Source organism: Jaculus jaculus, chromosome 10 (genome assembly GCF_020740685.1).
Source record: "Jaculus jaculus isolate mJacJac1 chromosome 10, mJacJac1.mat.Y.cur, whole genome shotgun sequence".
Lineage (NCBI taxonomy): Eukaryota > Metazoa > Chordata > Mammalia > Rodentia > Dipodidae > Jaculus > Jaculus jaculus.
The window spans coordinates 115248923-115267902 of record NC_059111.1 but is presented as its reverse complement, the minus strand read 5'-3'; the positions used below and the strand labels follow the sequence as shown (position 1 = coordinate 115267902).

Sequence of the window (18980 nt, the reverse complement as noted above, 5' to 3'; positions counted from 1 at the left end):
AGCTGTGGTAAATAGGGTATTTGTTGCTTTTAAAAATTAGATTTTGTGCAGGCATGGTTGGCAATGCCTTGAATTCCAGCACTTGGGGAGGCAGAGGGAGGAGGATCACTGTGGGTTCAAAGCCAGCCTGAGATTACAATTCCAGGTCACCCTGAGCTAGAGTGAAGCCTTACCTCAAAGAAAAAAAAAAAAACACAAAACAAACAAAAATTAATTTTGGGGGTTGGGAGATGGCTCAGTGGTTAAGTGTGCTTTCTCACAAAGCTGGCCAGCACAGATTCAGTTCCCCAGCACCCATGTAAAACTAGATGCATGTGTGGTGTTTGTTTGCCATAGCAAGGGACCCTGGCACAAGCATGTGCATGTGTGTGTGCGTGCACGCACAAACAAAATGATAGCTTGTGCTATTTGAGAATAATGTATAATGTTTCTTTTATATTTATATGCAATTTAGTTTGCCAGCCCAGACTTCATGGCATCTATCTCGGATGTTGCTGATGAAGCCATACAGAACTGTCCCATAGATGTTCGTCGCCCGCTGTATAAGGTATAAGAACTTGGGTAAGGTGTCTGGTTTTACCCCAGCTGAAGGCCTGTGGTCCTGTATAAGGTATAAAAACTTGGGTAAGGTGCCTGGTTTTGCCCCCAACTGAAGGCCTGTGGTCCTATATAAGGTATAAGATGCTTGGGTAAGATGCCTGGTGTTATCCCCAACTGAAGGCCTGTAGTCCTGAGGTCATTGCTGAAGGGTGAGAACGTCCTGTTTTTCCTGTACCATGGGGTTTTCTCCAGGCATATTTTACTCAGAGAGGAGGACTTAAAAGTTTGGAAATGTAGTTTAGTTAGCTGGAGGGATGGAGTTGGGAATGGTACTGTCTCCTCCCTTCTCCTGTGCTTGAGCAGGGCCTCATCTCATAGCCCAGGCTGGCCTGACTGGCTTGGAACTTGCGACCCTTCTGCCTCTACCTATTGGGTACTAGGATTACTGGTCGGGCTGGTATCTAGGGTTGCAGGCCTCTGCTGTCTTGCCTGGCTGGAACTATCTCGTCTAGCAGGCGGTGTCTGAAATCAGACCATCATAGCCATTACGTATTGATTGAAAGGTGGAGGTGACACCTGACAGCCTTCAGGTTGTCTGTTCACTGACTTAGGGTCAGTGCCGATGTGGCCCATGTGGGACGGTGGGGCTTGAAGTAGGGCACTCAAAGAATCACTTTTACGATGTCTTCTTCAAGATTTTTTGATTATCTGACATTTGAAACTTGAAACGAGGAAATCTAGTTGACGAAATTACTGCATAAAAGGAAATACTGGTGTCCAGGTGCCCTTCCTCCGTCTTCAGCTGATGGCCTGTGGCTGGGCCTTCTGGTCTCAGCTTACGCTGGGCAAGCTTTGGCTGGCCGAGTTTTAAGGAGGGGAGAAGGCCTAGCAGTGGTGCGAGGCGGTGCTTGTCCCTGTGGTGGGATCTCTGCAGACTTTCATGAGTGAAGCCAGTCAGTGTACGTTCAGTGAAGAGAGGTCTGGAATGTACATTGCTCAGTGAAAATGCAACTTGCAGACTTTACATATAGTTTATATAAAATGTTATATATGTTATGTATATAAAGTATTGTTTGCAGTTTGAATGATTTATACTAGGAACTTAAAATACCTTTGTGGGTAGGATGTGGGTAAGTTCTGTTTTTGTCTCTGTGTGTCTTAAAATAGTTTGGTCTAAAAATTTTATCATTAGCATTATTTTTATAATTGGGAAAAATTTTCCTTTATAGAACTTTTAAGGATAAAAACAAATTATGATTATATTTTATTCATTTCATTTCCTTAATTAAACTCTCTTCTCTAATAAAAAGTACCCGGAAAGAGAGACTAGCTGTTTAAGTGAGGTAGGATGGTTTTTGTGTTTTACCTCTTTTAGTCTTAATTGGCATTGGTCACACAATCTTGCCAGTGAAAAGGCTGAACACTATAAATATTTTTATTTATTTATTTGACAGAGAGAAGGAGGGAAAAAGAGAGGGGAGGAGAGAGAGAGAGAATGGGTACACTAGGGCTCCAGCCACTGCAAATGAACTCCAGATGTGTGCGCCCCTTGTGCACCTAGCTTACATGGGCCCTGGGGAATTGAACCTGGGTCCTTTGGCTTTGCAGATGAACACTTTAACTGCTAAGCCATCCCTCTAGCCCAGGCTGAATACTTTAAACAGGGCCTTGTCTTGTCAATGAAGGCTGGACACACTGCACAGGGCATTGTCTTGTCCATGAAGGCTGGGCACCCTGCACAGAGCATAAAGGGAGTGTAGCTCTTGTGGTGAGTGAAAAATTTTCACTTCTACAGTAGATGTTGTAGAACTTGAAGGATAGGTGGCCTTGGGGTTCTTGGGTACTGGCTGAGCCCTTGTTTAATGCTGAGTGCATGAGAAAGGCCAAAGGAACTGGAGGCTCCAGGGGAACTCAGGGTCTTGGGCTTAGGCTTTTGTCTGGATCCTGTGTGGTCTTTTGTAGAGGAAAAGACTTCATCCTCATCAATTTAAAAAGGTGAGTTTGAGAGACTGTGTTGCTCGGGAGGAAGGAAGTGTGACCTTTTCTAGTCTCTGCAGAGAAACTCCTTTTTGTCTAACAAGCTCAGTGTGATGCCGTTTTCAGTCTCGGGATGAGTAAATTACTAAGCACATGGTGGAGTGTACTGACCTTGAACTCAAGAAGGCTTTGCAAACTAGCAAGACAAGGTTGAGCATGTGAGAAGACTGCATGCCTTCGGGGGGAGCCCGCCATCCCACCCAGTTCTTTGTGTCGGAGGCAGGCTCATGTTCCCGGGTGAGAGTGTAGTGGGCCTGGTGGCTAAACGGGGAAAGCTCCCTGGTGACAAGGAAGGCTTTAGTGTGTGTGTGTGGGGTGTGGGGGGCTTCAGGAGAGAGACGGGAGTGCTCTCTGTAAGACTCCCTTAGCCTAAGTCTACCTCCTCCCTCGCCACTCTCCGCAGATTCCACTGAAAATTTGTATTTACTTTCATTGATTGGTTGATGGATTGATTAGGGAGGGGTTTGGAAACAGGGTCTCACACTGTAGCCAAGCTGGCCTGGTACTCGCCATGAAGCCCAGGCTGTGCTCAAACTTGTGGTGAACCTCCTGCCTTAGCATTCCTAGTGCTTGGATTATGAGTGTGCATTCCACACCCAGCTTCCATCGGCTGTGTAGACACTACTGGGTAACATCCTTAGCCACCTCAAAAGCTGCTTGCTTACAATTAGAATTCTGTCCTTAATTCGAGCACTTTAACAGTCCCTCTAAGAGTGCTGGGGCACATCAGAGATGGCTGTAAATAGTAGATCACACTGATGCTCGTGGTGACGCGTGGTGTCAGGAGATGGTGTGAGTTAGGTAAATACCCCTTTAGAGCCCTTCCCCCCTTGTGATACCTATTTTAGGTAGGTTTATGTGTGTGTCTGTATGCAGGTAGGTGTCGAGCCTCCTAGTGTTCCTGAAGCCTTGAGAATGGCTTAGAGTTCAGGTAAGCTAAGAGGCGGGAGGGTGGAGGATGGCGAGCTGACCACGTCTTGGTTCTGTCTCATGCTTGGTTGGGTACTCTGGAGGGAAAGTGGACTTCCCCTTTGCCTCCCAGGAGGTGAGTTAGTGTAGGCTGGACTCTGTGGGAAATGAATTCAGGGTTTAGTCATGGAGCTTTCTGTTTTTTCTCATGGTGGTGCCCCATGTGGATTGGCAGTGGGCCCTGCGCTGTCTTGTCAGCTCTCAGTTGCGGCTGCAGGGAGGTAATGTGTGGTTGATCCCTTCAGTTCTTTGCCCTGGTGGTGTGCTTGGTGGGCAGCGAGTCTGTAGCACAGCCACTAAGAAAGACTTGTTTTCCAAACCTAGGGGCTTGATGGGCACATTAAAGTTTTACATTGGGGTTTACAGTTGCCCACTTTATATGTGTGAACCCACCAGGTAGAGCTGTTAGAAGATTTTTTTTTTCTCATGCCATCTCAAGCCAACTTTTTCTGTGAAGAGCCATATGGCAAATCTTTGTGGCTTTGGAGAGGCCATCTGTTGCGTTTACTCCATTCTGCCAAAGCTGCTGTAGACATGTGAACCACTGGAAAACGTTGGATTCCTGTAAAACTTGATTTACAAAAACAGGCAGGCAGCTTGCTCTGGATATTTCAGTTATGAGTCTTGTGTTCTTTCCAGGTCTGTGAGCATTTGCTGCTCTCACCAGGCCTGCTGTGTGTGTGGGTGTGTCCTTCGCAGTTCTGCATTGAGATAAGACTTTCTGGGAGTGGTTACTGGACCTGTGTCACACCAGGGGCTCATGGCTTTGGCCAGCACAACCCAGGACAGAACCGCGATTGCCTGGCCCGGGCTGCTTCCGGCTTGTTTCTTAGATGGACTCCTGCTGTATGGGATAGAAGAAGGACCCCATTAGAGCATCTTGGGCAGTAACACTTGAGTGTTGTGATCCTCTCCTGTGCAGGGCTCTCCCTGCACCCTGCTCTGCTAAGGCCCCATTTAAAGTCCTCTACCCTAAGTGTACACATGAACTTGCGCTGAAAAACATTCTTCTACCTCAGCTTCAATGTTGGTGAGTGTAAGATACCTAGGTGTGTGGACGTAAGTTGCGCTGGAGAGATGACTCAGCAGCTAAAGGTGCTTGCTTGCAAAGCCTGCTGGTGTGGGTTCAATTCCCCAATACCCAAGTAAAACTAGATGCATAAATTGGTGCATGCACTTGGAGTTCGTTTGCAGCTAAATGTCCTGGTGCGTATATACACACATACATGTGCACCCACACCACTCCCTCCCTCTCTCCCTCCCTCTGTCTCTCTCTTTCTCTCCATTGCTCCCAAATAATGAACTGTTTTGAAAAAATTGAGTTGAGGGCTGGAGAGAAGGCTTAGTGGTTAAAGGCACTTGCTAGTAAAGCCTACCAGCCCAGATTCAATTCCCAGGTACCCATGTAAAGCCAGATGCAATATGTAGCAGATGCATGGGTAGTTTGGTAGCAGTGGCAAAAGGCCCTGGCATGCTTATTTTCTCTCTTTCTGCTTGAAAGTAAATAATAAAAATAATTTTTAAAATATTTATTTTTATTTATTTATTTATTTGATAGAGAAAAAGAGAGAGAGAGAGGGGGAATGAATATGGTCGTGCCAGGGCCTCCAGCCACTGCTAACCAATTCCAGATGCATGTGTCCCCTTGGGCATCTGGCTAAAGTGGGTCCTGGGGAATTGAACCTGGGTCCTTTGGCTTTGCAGGCAAACACCTTAACCACCAAGCAATCCCTCCAGCCCATAAAAATATTTTTAAAAAAGTAAATAGAAGGCTGGAGAAATGACCCAGTGGTTAAGATGCATACGTACACAGCCTAATGACCTGGGTTTGATTCTCCAGCATCCATGTGAAGCCAGATGCACAAAGTGGTGCATGCATCTGGAGTTCATTTGCCAGGACCTAGAGACACTGGCATGCCCATTCTTTTTCTCTCTCTTTTCTTTGTCTCTGCCTGCAAATAAATAAACAAATAATAACAACATTAATCACAAATAATTCTGTAAAAATAAGTTAAACACTCTAATGTGAAGGACACTGTCTGCAGCACATGTGGACATCCTTCCTCACAGAGCCACATGTGTGCAGCACACGTGGACGACGTCCTTCCCCACAGAGTCACATGTGTGCAGCACACGTGTTTGTACTTCCTCACAGAGCCACATGTGTGCAGCACACGTGGATATCTTTCCTCACAGAGCCACATGTGTGCAGCATACGTGGACATCTTTCCTAACAGAGCCACATGTGTGCAGCACACGTGGACGTCCTTCCCCACACAATCACATGTGTGCAGCACACGTGGACGTCCTTAATCACAGAGCCACATGTGTGCAGCACACGTGGACATCCTTCATCACAGAGTCACGTGTGTGCAGCACATGTGGACGTCCTTAATCACAGAACCACATGTGTGCAGCACACGTGGACGTCCTTCATCACAGAGTCACGTGTGTGCAGCACACGTGTACGTCCTTCCCCACAGTCACATGTGTGCAGCACACGTGTTTATCCTTCGTCACAGAGTCACATGTGTGCAGCACACGTGGACGTCCTTCCCCCACAGAGCCACATGTGTGCAGCACACGTGGACGTCCTTCCCCACAGAGCCACATGTGTGCAGCACACGTGGACGTCCTTCCCCACAGAGCCACATGTGTGCAGCACACGTGGACGTCCTTCCCCACAGAGTCACATGTGTGCAGCACACGTGTTTGTCCTTCATCACAGAGCCACATGTGTGCAGCACACGTGGACATCCTTCCCCACAGAGTCACATGTGTGCAGCACACGTGTTTGTCCTTCATCACAGAGCCACATGTGTGCAGCACACATGGACGTCCTTCCCCACAGAGCCACGTGTGCAGCACACGTGGACGTCCTTCCCCACAGAGCCACATGTGTGCAGCACACGTGGACGTCCTTCCCCACAGAGCCACATGTGTGCAGCACACGTGGACGTCCTTCCCCACAGAGCCACATGTGTGCAGCACACGTGGACGTCCTTCCCCACAGAGCCACATGTGTGCAGCACACGTGGATGTCCTTCCCCACAGAGTCACATGTGTGCAGCATACGTGGACGTCCTTCCCCACAGAGCCACATGTGTGCAGCACACGTGGACGTCCTTCCCCACAGAGCCACATGTGTGCAGCACACGTGGACGTCCTTCCCCACAGAGTCACATGTGTGCAGCACACGTGGACGTCCTTCCCCACAGAGTCACATGTGTGCAGCACACGTGGACGTCCTTCCCCACAGAGCCACATGTGTGCAGCACACGTGGACGTCCTTCCCCACAGAGCCACATGTGTGCAGCACACGTGGACGTCCTTCCCCACAGAGCCACATGTGTGCAGCACACATGGACGTCCTTCATCACAGTGCCACATGTGTGCAGCACACGTGGACGTCCTTCCCCACAGAGTCACATGTGTGCAGCACACGTGGACGTCCTTCCCCACAGAGCCACATGTGTGCAGCACACGTGGACGTCCTTCCCCACAGAGCCACATGTGTGCAGCATACGTGGACATCCTTCATCACAGTGCCACATGTGTGCAGCACACGTGGACGTCCTTCCCCACAGAGCCACATGTGTGCAGCACACGTGGACGTCCTTCCACACAGAGTCACATGTGTGCAGCACACGTGTTTGTCCTTCATCACAGTACCACATGTGTGCAGCACACGTGGACGTCCTTCCCCACAGAGTCACATGTGTGCAGCACACGTGGACGTCCTTCCCCACAGAGTCACATGTGTGCAGCACACGTGGACGTCCTTCCCCACAGAGCCACATGTGTGCAGCATACATGGACGTCCTTCCCCACAGAGCCACATGTGTGCAGCACACGTGGACGTCCTTCCCCACAGAGCCACATGTGTGCAGGACACGTGGATGTCCTTCCCCACAGAGCCACATGTGTGCAGCACACGTGGACGTCCTTCCCCACAGAGCCACATGTGTGCAGCACACGTGGATGTCCTTCCCCACAGAGCCACATGTGTGCAGCACACGTGGACGTCCTTCCCCACAGAGCCACATGTGTGCAGCACACGTGGATGTCCTTCCCCACAGAGCCACATGTGTGCAGCACACGTGGACGTCCTTCCCCACAGAGCCACATGTGTGCAGCACACATGGACGTCCTTCCCCACAGAGCCACATGTGTGCAGGACACATGGATGTCCTTCCCCACAGAGCCACATGTGTGCAGCACACGTGGACGTCCTTCCCCACAGAGCCACATGTGTGCAGCACACGTGGATGTCCTTCCCCACAGAGCCACATGTGTGCAGCACACATGGACGTCTTTCCCCACAGAATCACATGTGTGCGGCACTCGTGGACGTCCTTCATCACAGAACCACATGTGTGCAGCACACGTGGACGTCCTTCCCCACAGAATCACATGTGTGCAGCATACGTGGACGTCCTTCATCAAACATGTCTGCCGCACACGTGGACGTCCTTCATCATAGTCCTTCTCCATGGAGCCACGTGTCTGGTGTGTGCGTGATGGGTTTGTCTTCTCCAGCGTTACTATTCCCTGGCCCTTGCCTTTTCAGTTGCTGGTACTGTTTTCTACTTGTTAGGCCACTCTTGCCAGTGGCTTAGGAACTGTCTTTTTGAGATGGTATTTAATGGTGAGGAATGGTGTATAAAACATGGTCCAGATACAGACTAAAGAAGGGGTAACATGTCTGTTGGTTCTTGCTGGGTTACCTGGTTAGACAAGATGTACTCTCCTGGAATGAGGTGGCTGGCTCTTGGAACTCAGCCACCTGTGTAAGGCCTTCCCTTCAGTCTCACTGCCTTCTTTGGGTAGCTGTGGTGGCCATGTTAACAAGAATGGAAAACAGAGATCCCAAGCAAGCTCCTTGGTGCTGTATTCACACCAGGGCATGACATCTCTCTGCAGAGGCTGCTGCCTCCTCAAGGCATGATCCTAAACCTGAGAGCCAGGACTTTGATATGTTCTCAATTTACAGTCACAGTGACCTGCAGAGGGTTCATTGTGATTCAGTGAGGAAGAGGTGGTCACGTTAGACTCCACTGGTGATCTGAAATTTTCTTAGCGTGGGTCAGCACCTAACTCAGTGTACTGGATAAGGGAAGATGACGACAGCAGGAGGTAAGGGTGCGAGCGGCTCTGAACAGGAGAATATTTGTGTATATGCACAGTGTGGTGACTTGAGCTGTGCAGTGTGGAGTCTTCCCATAGCCAAGCCACTTCACAACACCCTGCACCATAGTTTCCTCTCTCTTTCTCTCTCTCTCTCTCTGTGTAAAATACTTAAGAGCTTTATTCTCTTAGCAAATTTCCATTACACAGTACCTCACTATTCGACAGATCCTGATGTAGTTGGGCCTGGGCTGGAGTTCAGAATTTTCCTGGTGATTCTGGGTCTTGGTTAATACCTTGCTTAGCTTACATCCTTCCTCATACAGACACAGTGTTTAGTAACTTGCTGTGCTCACGGGCGAAGCAGAAGCTTAACTGGATGTCTGCTTCTCATGTTCATGAGTTGTTGCGAGTGTCTGTTGGTACCAGACAGCATTGTTAAATTTAAGTATGTATGAGATATGGTTCTTCTGTTCAAGAGCTTTAACAATGCTGAAAATACTGAAATAATTCTAATGGGAGCTACTACAAGCTCAGTGTCATTAAGTGAATCATCCAAATTATGGTAATTGAGAGAAGGGGCAGTTTGCTTTTAATTGAGGGGATCAAGACAGGCTTTGAGAAGGTGGCCTCAGAGGAGCCACGCCTGACCAGCAGGCCTGGGGTGGGGGAGGCAGCCCGATACAGGAGGATCATGTGCACAGGAACTGGGACCTGGGGGTATGCAAGGAGTTTGTTTCCCACCTGCACCCCTGTTGCTAGCATGGGATGGGAGGAGGGGAGAAATGAGTCTAGAAGGGAATATGGGTCAACAAGAAATGCCTCTAAGACTGCTTAGCAGTGGGGCACAGGTTGGTAAAATCCTGCTTGTTATGTTTGTCAAGAAAGTATGGATGTATCTTTTTTTAAAGAAAATATTTTATTTATTTATTATTTTATTATTCATTATTTTGATTTTTTGGTTTTATTTATTTATTTATTTATTTTTAAAAATTTTTATTAACATTTTCCATGACTACAAAAAAATATCCCATGGTAATTCCCTCCCCCACCCCGACACTTTCCCCTTTGAAATTCCATTCTCCATCATATTACCTCCCCATCTCAATCATTGTACTTACATATATACAATATCAACCTATTAAGTACCCTCCTCCCTTCCTTTCTCTTCCCTTTATATCTCCTTTTTAACTTACTGGCCTCTGCTACTAAGTAATTTCCTTCTCACGCAGAAGCCCAATCATCTGTAGCTAGGATCCACGTATGAGAGAACATGTGGCGCTTGGATTTCTGAGCCTGGGTTACCTCACTTAGTATAATCCTTTCCAGGTCCATCCATTTGTCTGCAAATTTCATAACTTCATTTTTCTTCTCAATGTTTATTTTTTTTCTCTTTCTTTTTTTATTTATTTTTATTAACATTTTCCATGATTATAAAATATATCCCATGGTAATTCCCTCCCTCCCCACCCCCACACTTTCCCACTTGAAATTCCATTCTCCATCATATTACCTCCCTATTACAATCATTGTAATTACATATATATGATATCAACCTATTAAGTATCCTCCTCCCTTCCTTTCTCTACCCTTTATGTCTCCTTTTTACCTTACTGGCCTCTGCTACTAAGTATTTTCATTCTCATGCAGAAGCCCAATCATCTGTAGCTAGGATCCACATATGAGAGAGAACATGTGGCGCTTGGCTTTCTGGGCCTGGGTTACCTTACTTAATATAATCCGTTCCAGGTCTATCCATTTTTCTGCAAATTTCATAACTTCATTTTTCTTTACCACTGAGTAGAACTCCATTGTATAAATGTACCACATCTTCATTATCCACTCATCTGTTGAGGGACATCTAGGCTGGTTCCATTTCCCAGCTATTATATTGAGCAGCAATAAACATGGTTGAGCATGTACTTCTAAGGAAATGAGATGAGTCCTTTGGATATATGCCTAGGAGTGCTATAGCTGGGTCATATGGTAGATCAATCTTTAGCTGTTTTAGGAACCTCCACACTGTTTTCCACAATGGCTGGACCAGATTGCATTCCCACCAGCAGTGTGGAAGGATTCCTCTTTTTCCACATTCCCACCAACATTTATGATCTTTTGTTTTCATGATGGTGGCCAATCTGACAGGAGTAAGTTGGAATCTCAATGTAGTTTTAATCTGCATTTCCCTGATGACTAGTGACGTAGAACTTTTTTTTTAGATGCTTATATGCCATTCGTATTTCTTCCTTTGAGAATGCTCTATTTAGCTCCATAGCCCATATTTTGATTGGCTTGCTTGATTCCTTATTATTTAACTTTTTGAGTTCTTTATATATCCTAGATATCAATCCTCTATCAGATATATGCCTGGCAAAGATTTTTTTCCCATTCTGTAGGTTGCCTCTTTGCTTTTTTCACTGTGTCCTTTGCAGTGCAAAATCTTTATAATTTCATGAGGTTCCAGTGATTAATCTGTGGTTTTATTGCCTGAGCAATTGGGGTTGTATTCAGAAAGTCTTTGCCAAGACCAATATGTTGAAGGGTTTCCCCTACTTTTTCCTCTAGCAGTTTCAGAGTTTCAGGTCTGATGTTAAGGTCTTTAATCCATTTGGACTTAATTCTTGTGCATGGCAAGAGAGAATAATCTATTTGCATCCTTCTCCAGATATATATCCAGTTTTCCCAACACCATTTGCTGAAGAGGGTATCTTTTCTCCAATGAGTATTTTTGGCATTTTTATTGAATATCAGGTGGCTATAGCTACCTGGACTTACATCTGGGTCCTCTATTCTGTTCCACTGATCTACATGTCTGCTTTTGTGCCAGTACCACACTGTTTTTGTTACTATGGCTCTGTAGTATAGGTTAAAATCAGGTGTGGTGATACCACCAGCCTTATTTTTGTTGCTCAGTATTATTTTAGATATTCGAGGTTTTTTTGTGATTCCAAATGAATTTTTGGATTGTTTTTTCTATTTCCATGAAGAATGCCTTTGGAATTTTGATAGGGATTGCATTAAATGTGTACATTGCTTTTGGTAAGATTGCCATTTTCACAATATTGATTCTTCCAATCCAGGAACAAGGGATATTTCTCCACTTTCTAGTGTCTTCTGCAGTTTCTCGCTTGAGTGTTTTTAAAGTTCTTATTGTAGAGATTCTTTACTTCCTTTGTTAGGTTTATTCCAAGGTACTTTATTTTTTGATGCAATTGTGAATGGGAGTGATTCTCTGATTTCATCCTCTGTGTGTTTGTTGTTAGCATATATGAAGGCTACTAATTTCTGTGTATTTATTTTGTATCCTGCTACATGGCTGTAGGTTTTGATCAGCTCTAACAGTTTGCTAGTAGAGTCTTTAGGGTCCTTTATGTATAGAATCATGTCATCTGCAAATAATGATAACTTGATTTCTTCCTTTCCCATTTGTATCCCTTTTATGTGTGTCTCTTGCCTTATTGTTATGGCTAAGACTTCCAAAACTATGTTAAATAAAAGGGGGGACAGTGGACACCCTTGTCTTGTTCCTGATTTTAGTGGAAAAGTTTCCAGTTTTTCCCCATTTAGTAATATGTTGGCTGTAGGCTTGTAATAAGTGGCTTTTATTATATTGAGATATGTTCCTTCTATTCCCAGTCTCTGTAGGACTTTTATCATGAAGGGATGTTGGATTTTGTCGAATGCTTTCTCTGCGTCTAATGAGATGATCATGTGATTTTTGTCCTTTAAGCCATTTATATAATGTATTACATTTATAGAGTTGCATATATTGAACCATCCCTGCATCTCTGGGATAAAGTCTACTTGGTCAGGGTGAGTGATCTTTTTGATATACTCTTGTATTCTGTTTGCCAATATTTTGTTGAGAATTTTTGCATCTATGTTCATGAGGGAGATTGGTCTGTAATTTTCTTTTTTTGTTCTATCTTTGCCTGGTTTTGGTATCAGGGTGATGCTGGCCTCATAGAAGGAGTTTGGTAGAATTGCTTCTTTTTCTATTTCCTGGAAAAGCTTAAGAAGCAATGGTATTAGCTCTTCCTTAAAGGTCTGGTAAAATTCAGCAGTGAATCCATCTGGGCCTGGGCTTTTTTTAGTTGGGAGATTATTGATAACTGTTCGGATCTCCATGTTTGTTATAGGTCTATGTAAGTGATTAATCTTATTTTGATTTACAGTAGGGTCTCACTCTAGCCCAGGCTGACCTGTAACTCACTATGTAGTCTCAGGGTGGCCTCGAACTTATGGAGATCCTCTTTCTTCTGCGTCCCCAGTGCTGGGATTAAAGGTGTGCGCCACCATGCCCAGCTTATTTTTTGTCTTTTTTATGAGAGAGGGAGAGAGAGCACGTGAGTGCATGTGCACCAGCGCCTCCAGCCACTGCAGTTGAATTCCAGATGTGTGCTTCATCTTGTGTTCGTGGGCAGCCTTGTGTTGCCTTGTGCGTTTGGCTTATGTGGGACCTGGCATCTAGAATGTGGGTCCTTGGGCTTCACAGGCAAGCACCTTAACCACTAAGCCATTTCTGTAGCCTGTGTGGCTGTGATACAGTTCACTATTGATGTTTCTGTAACAAATGGCTTAGATTTGATAGATGTATCAGTTATATAAAATTACCTCTGTGCCTTTAAAAAAATATTTATTTATTTGAGAGAGAAAGAGGGAGGGGGGAGAGAGAGGGAGAGAGAGAGAATATATATGAATATGGGTGTACCAGGGCCTCCAGATGCATGTGCCACCTTGTGCATCTGGCTTACATGGGTACTGGGGAATTGAACCTGGGTCCTTAGGCTTTGCAGGCAAACGATTCAACCGCTGAGCCATCTCTCCAGCCCTCTGTGCCTTTTAAATAAGAAAAGCATGTTGAAAGTAAATGAGTCATATATTATTTATTAATGCTTAATAGTTCAAATGTCTTTAATATTTGGAATAGAAAGTTAGAAAAAATATATCACTGGCATTTTCATCCTGTCCCTTGTCCCCATCCCCTATCCAAGTACTGAAGCTTAAACCCAAGGGCTTTGTGCACCCTAGACACGTGCTGTGTCACAAGCTGTATCCCAGTCCTTCATCCTCCCCCCGCCCCGAGGGAGGGTCTCGCTGTAGCCCAGGCTGATTTGGAATTCCCTTTGTAGTCTCAGACTGGCCTGGAACTCACGGCTGGGATTAAAGGTGTGTGCCACCATAACTGACCTTCATCCTTTTTCTTTTCCTTCTTTTCTTTTTTTGAGATAGGCTCGTAATCTAGCCCAGGCTGACCTGCAATGCACTCTGTCATCTCAGGGTGGCCTCAAACTCATGGTGATCTTCCTACCTCAGCCTCACAAGTGTTGAGATTAAAGGTGTGTGCCACCGTACCTGGCCTCTTTCTCCTTTTTAAATAAACATTTCTTTCCAGTTGAAATTATGGTTGAAATGTAATGTGTCAGCAGATAGTATTTGGGTAGTGGGCAGAGAAGGTTTTAGGACCCTTCTCTTTCAGCCGTGTTTCTCCATTCATATTCCCTCATGGCTCTTCCCTCCCCCCCCCCCAAGGTAGTGTCTTAGTCTAGCTCAAGCTGACCTGGAACTTACTCTGTAGCACTAGGCTGGCCTCACATTCACAGCAATCCTCCTACCTCTGCCTCCTGAGTACTGGGATTAAAGGTGTGTACTACCACACCTGCCTCCCTCATGACTTTTAAAAATGTTTTTATTGACAACTTCCATAAATATTCCATGATCATAATCCCTTCCTGCTGTCATCTCTTCCCCCTTCCCAAATCCTCCTCTACTGAATCTCTTTTCTTTCCAAGTAGTCTCTCTTTTATTTTATTTTAATTTGTTAGAGAGAAGGAAAGAGAAAGGAGAGAAAGAATGGGCATGCAAGGGTCTCCAGCTATTGCAGCTGAACTCCAAATGCATGTATGTGCATCTGATTTAACATAGGTACTGGGGAATCAAGCCTGGGTCCTTAAACTTTGCAGGCAAGCACCTTAACACTAAACCATCTCCCTAGCCTCCTCTCTTCTATTTTAATGTCACCATTTTTTCCCTCCTATTATGGAGATCTTGTTGAGGCAGCATCAGCCACTGTGAGGTCATAAATATCATCAAGGCCATTTTGTATCTGGAAGACAGGATTTTAAACACTCTTCCCCTTTCTTTGGCTTTTACATTTTTTCTGCCACCTCTCCTGCACTGGTCCCTGAGCCTTGGAGGATATGATAGAGATGTCTCAGTGCTGACCATGCCATTGTCCTTCTTCTCAGCATTTTGGTGAGTTTTGAGTCATCCCAGTGGTCACCACCACTTGAAAAGAGAAGCTTCTTTAACCAAAAGTGAAAGTAGTACTATATAGCTATAAACATAAGTATTTAGAGGGCAGTTTGGTAGGCATAATATATGCATTTAGCCAGACAAAGTATTATTTTCCCCCCTAGGTCCTATGACCTCCCAAGCCATAGTTTTTTATTTTACTTATTTATTTTTTAAGAGAGAGAGAGAGGGAGAGAGGGGAGAATGAGCACTCCAGGGCCTTTAGCCACTGCAAACAGACTCCAGACGCAGTTTCCCCCTTACATGGGTAATGGAGAATTGAACGTGGGACCCTAGGTTTTTCAGGTAAATGCTTTAACCATTAAGCCATCTCTCCAGCCCAGCTATAGGCTTTGATTAGGTTTTCAGTACCAGGCAGGAATTCCGTCCTGTGGAAACGGCCTCACGTCTAATCAGAGAGCACTTGGTGTCCCCCATAACAGAGCTGTCACCATTGCACTAGGTGGTGCATTTGAACTGGCTGGCCAGCTATGAAACTTGCAGGACCCACAGCTGATTCACACCATTGGTGAATTTTCTTCTCCAAAGGTTGCAGAGCTCTTTCCAACATCCTGACATCTAGTCATCAGGGAGGAGGCTTCCAGCTCAGCTCCAGCTTGACTTCTCAGTGACCTGTAGCCCAAGCATGTGGAGTCTTCAGCAATAGGGTCTTACCATCTAGTTCTGGTGGGAAACTAAGAGTTTTTGGCAGTGGCCTGTAATGGTTTGGGGTCATCAGGGACCTCCCTGGCCAACAGCTCACCGGAAGTATCCCATCCCTGGCACTGAAATTTTTCTAATAACAATCTGTGGCTTCTGGGCACAGTATTATCTACTCTCACAAGATATTTCTGCCCAAGTTAACATACATATTGTTAGCTAGTGAAGAAGTAGGTTTCCATATGGCTTATTCATAAATCATAAATCATAAATTTTTATTAGCCCTCCTCTCCTTCATGCCCTCCCTTTAGGACATTCCCCCTCTCCAGTGTTCTGCCCTCATACTTACATATCTTCCTCCATGACTTAACTGATGCTTGCTACAAATGCATCTCAAAGTGACAAGATTATTTACTTTTCTTGTTGGGAGGGATGCCTGATAGTAGCAACTGGTCCATGGTGAGTTGAAAGTTTTCACTGCCGTGAGATGCAGGTGTCCATGATAGCGGCCTGTTGCCTCTACATCGTGGAGGAGGTGTCTTGTGGCCAGAGGATCACTGTGGGCACTGAGGACACATGGTGGGCTGAGTGTGGTGAGCTGTGGGAGCCCAGGTAGCTGTGGCACGGGGGCCCCTTGTGGAGCTGGTGCGCCCCGCGTGGTGCTCTGCTTCTGTGGAAGAGCCCTGCAGCCATCATATTCGGTGTGGAGTCGCCAGCCACCTGCAGCTGTTGTATTCTGGAAATGTGAGTGCTGTAACCTAGGTGCTGTACTTTAGATTTCATTTAATTTAATTGATAGAAATATAAATAGCCAACTCTGGCCAAGGGCTACCCTGTGGGGCAGCTCAGACCTGAGTCGAGGAGTCTCCTGCAGCCGCTAGGACAGGGCACAGCGCACAGCATGGGGAAGGGGATGGTTTGCAGGCTGGGGGAGCAGGGGCCAAGACTGGACATGCAGGACGAGCAAGGAGCCCGTGGTGTGTGCGGGTCCTAGAGGAGAGCGCGCGAGCCACCCGTGCTGCCTGGGAAAGAGATGGGGGGGGAGGGGGAGAAACGAGGAGGAGCTCATTGCTCTGGAGAGCAATGGCCAATATCACTTCTCTGTTCTCATTTCTTGGCCAAGGCCGTCTCGCCTAGGTGCTGTCCCTTGGTGATAGCCACTTGCAGATTGTCTTTTCCACCAGCACACTGTACTGTAGTCCTCTCTCCCTCCTCCCTCCATCTTTCCTCTCTCTACATATTTATATAACTGTTAGGTTTATTTAGAAGAATTGGCTCAGGTGAATGTGGGAGCTGCTGACTCTCGAATTTGTAGAGCTGGAAATTCAGGAGCTGACCTGCATCTTGAGAGAGAATTCCTCCTCTGGGAAGCCTCTAGCTTCCATTCAAAAGGCCTTCAGGTGATTGGATCATTCCATGACACATGTGTTGAGGTTGACCACATATAACAGTACCCTCACTGCAACACTTAGGTGCATGTTTGGTGAAATCTCCAGGCTCAGGTTTGATGGTCTGGAGGCATTAGTCATCCCAGAGCTGAGCGGAGTCTCAGGCAAGAACTGGAAGACATCTGTCCGTGGTCTTCCTGCCCTGTCACTCAGAGAGAGGCCCCACAAGATGAGGGTGTTGAGGAGTGGCCACGGGGTCCCCGCCAGGGCTGGCCTTGAGTGGGGAGTTGTTTGGCAGCTGAATAGAGAGTCACAGGAAGAGAGAGAGAGAGAGAAGGAGAAAGAGAAGGAGAGAGGGAGGAGGAGAGAGAGAGGGGTAGGTGGCTCTCGTGGAGCTTTCCTCCGCTGTTGTACTGTAAGCCAGCCCTGGAGAGGTGCTTGGCTCCTGTCTCGGCATGGTTAGGTAACATACATCATGAGTGTTACTTGTTCAAACCTTGCTGAGCTCAGACTGTTGAGAATGAGCCTTAGTTCGTAGAAAGGACCTTTTAAGAACTGTGTTCTTGGGAGTGACGGGCTGTCGTCAGCTCACCATGCTGCAAGAGTGGAGAGGTGAGGAAGCCTACTGTGTGCTCTTTTCCTGAGGCTCTGGGGTCTCCTGTCTGCTCTGCAGTGCAGGGGCAGAGCCCTCCAGAGTCACGGTCCCCGCCTGCTCCACTGTACCCCAGCACAGCCCTGCTTGAGAGTCTTTTTTTCCCTCAGTGATGAGGACTGAACTCAGGGCCTCACATGCTGGCAAGCACTCTACCACTGAGCTGCCTCCCTCCCCTTCCTCTTTCTACCGTGCAAGTGTGTGCATGGCGATGTGGCGTCACAGGACCACCTCTGGCACTGGGCCTTGCCTTCCACTTTATTTGAGGCAGGTTCTCTAGTTTTCACTGCTGCAGTCACCAGGCTACCTGGCCTAAGATCTAGGTGATTCTTCTGTCCCCGCCTCCCATCTTGCTGGAGGTATGCTTGTATTGAAGACAACTTCTACAGTGTTTGGCCTTGGATAGTTTCGGGGGATCCAAACTTAGGTTGCTACACTTGTGTAGCAACCACTTTATGCACTGAGCCACCTCCTTAGCCCAGATTTAAACAGTTTTTGAGACCGGGACTTACTACGTTGTCAAGGCTGGCCTTGAACTTTTGATCCTCCCTGACTCAGCTTTCCATGGGCCTGGGGTACAGGCTTGCAGCCCTAACTAGACCTGGCCTTATGAGTATTAGCATTGTGCTTACAGTTACACATCATGGCTAACAGGTGGCGCTGTGTGTCTGTCAAATTGAGTTAAGAGTGCCTCTAGCTGAAAATATACTTAGCGTTACAAAAGTGGTAAGTCTTTGTTTCTTTTGTTTTTTGGGGGCCAGGGTCTCACTGTAGCTTAGCCTGGCCTTGAACTCCATTGACCTTCTCCCTCAGCTGGATTCAAGGCATGCACCACCCTGCCCTCCTAGCTTTTTTTTTTTTTTTTAAGTTTTCTGTAGTGACACTTCAATACTGAATATTTAGAAATGTAAACACAAACACCATAGTAAAATAACATGCATACAATTTTAACTACTTTCTTATGAACCCTTAACATGGATGGCTCACAGCTATCAACACATGGAATTTTTGACAAAACCAGCAAGTATTTTAGGTTTTTTTCTTAAGTACCATTTACCCATGGAATTAGAAGGCCTTAAAAAATAAATATGACAAATGGATTTCTGAATTATTATTATTATTGCTATTATTATCTTTTGGTTTTTCGACGTAGGGTCTCACTCTAGCTCAGGCTGACCTGGAATTCACTATGTAGTCTCAGGGTGAACTCGAACTCATGGCAATCCTCCTACCTCTGCCTCCCGAGTGCTGGGATTAAAAGCGTGTGCCACCACACCCGGTTTGAATTATTTTTTTAAAGCTAATTCTTTTTT

The 18980-nt window shown here is 46.2% G+C and overlaps 1 protein-coding gene across 5 annotated transcripts in view; it reads left to right on the top strand.

Annotated features, from left to right (window-relative positions):
* Actr3b (actin related protein 3B) overlaps positions 1–18980 on the top strand; it is an 81029-nt gene that overhangs the window by 48168 nt on the left and 13881 nt on the right. For 4 of the 5 annotated variants that reach the window (XM_045160978.1, XM_045160976.1, XM_004669563.2 and 1 more), the window contains one exon: positions 455–547. The exons of the other annotated variant lie outside the window; for it this stretch is intronic. In XM_045160978.1, the coding sequence (XP_045016913.1) occupies positions 455–547 (93 nt within the window). The remainder of the gene's footprint in view (positions 1–454; positions 548–18980) is intronic. 5 annotated transcript variants of the gene reach the window in all.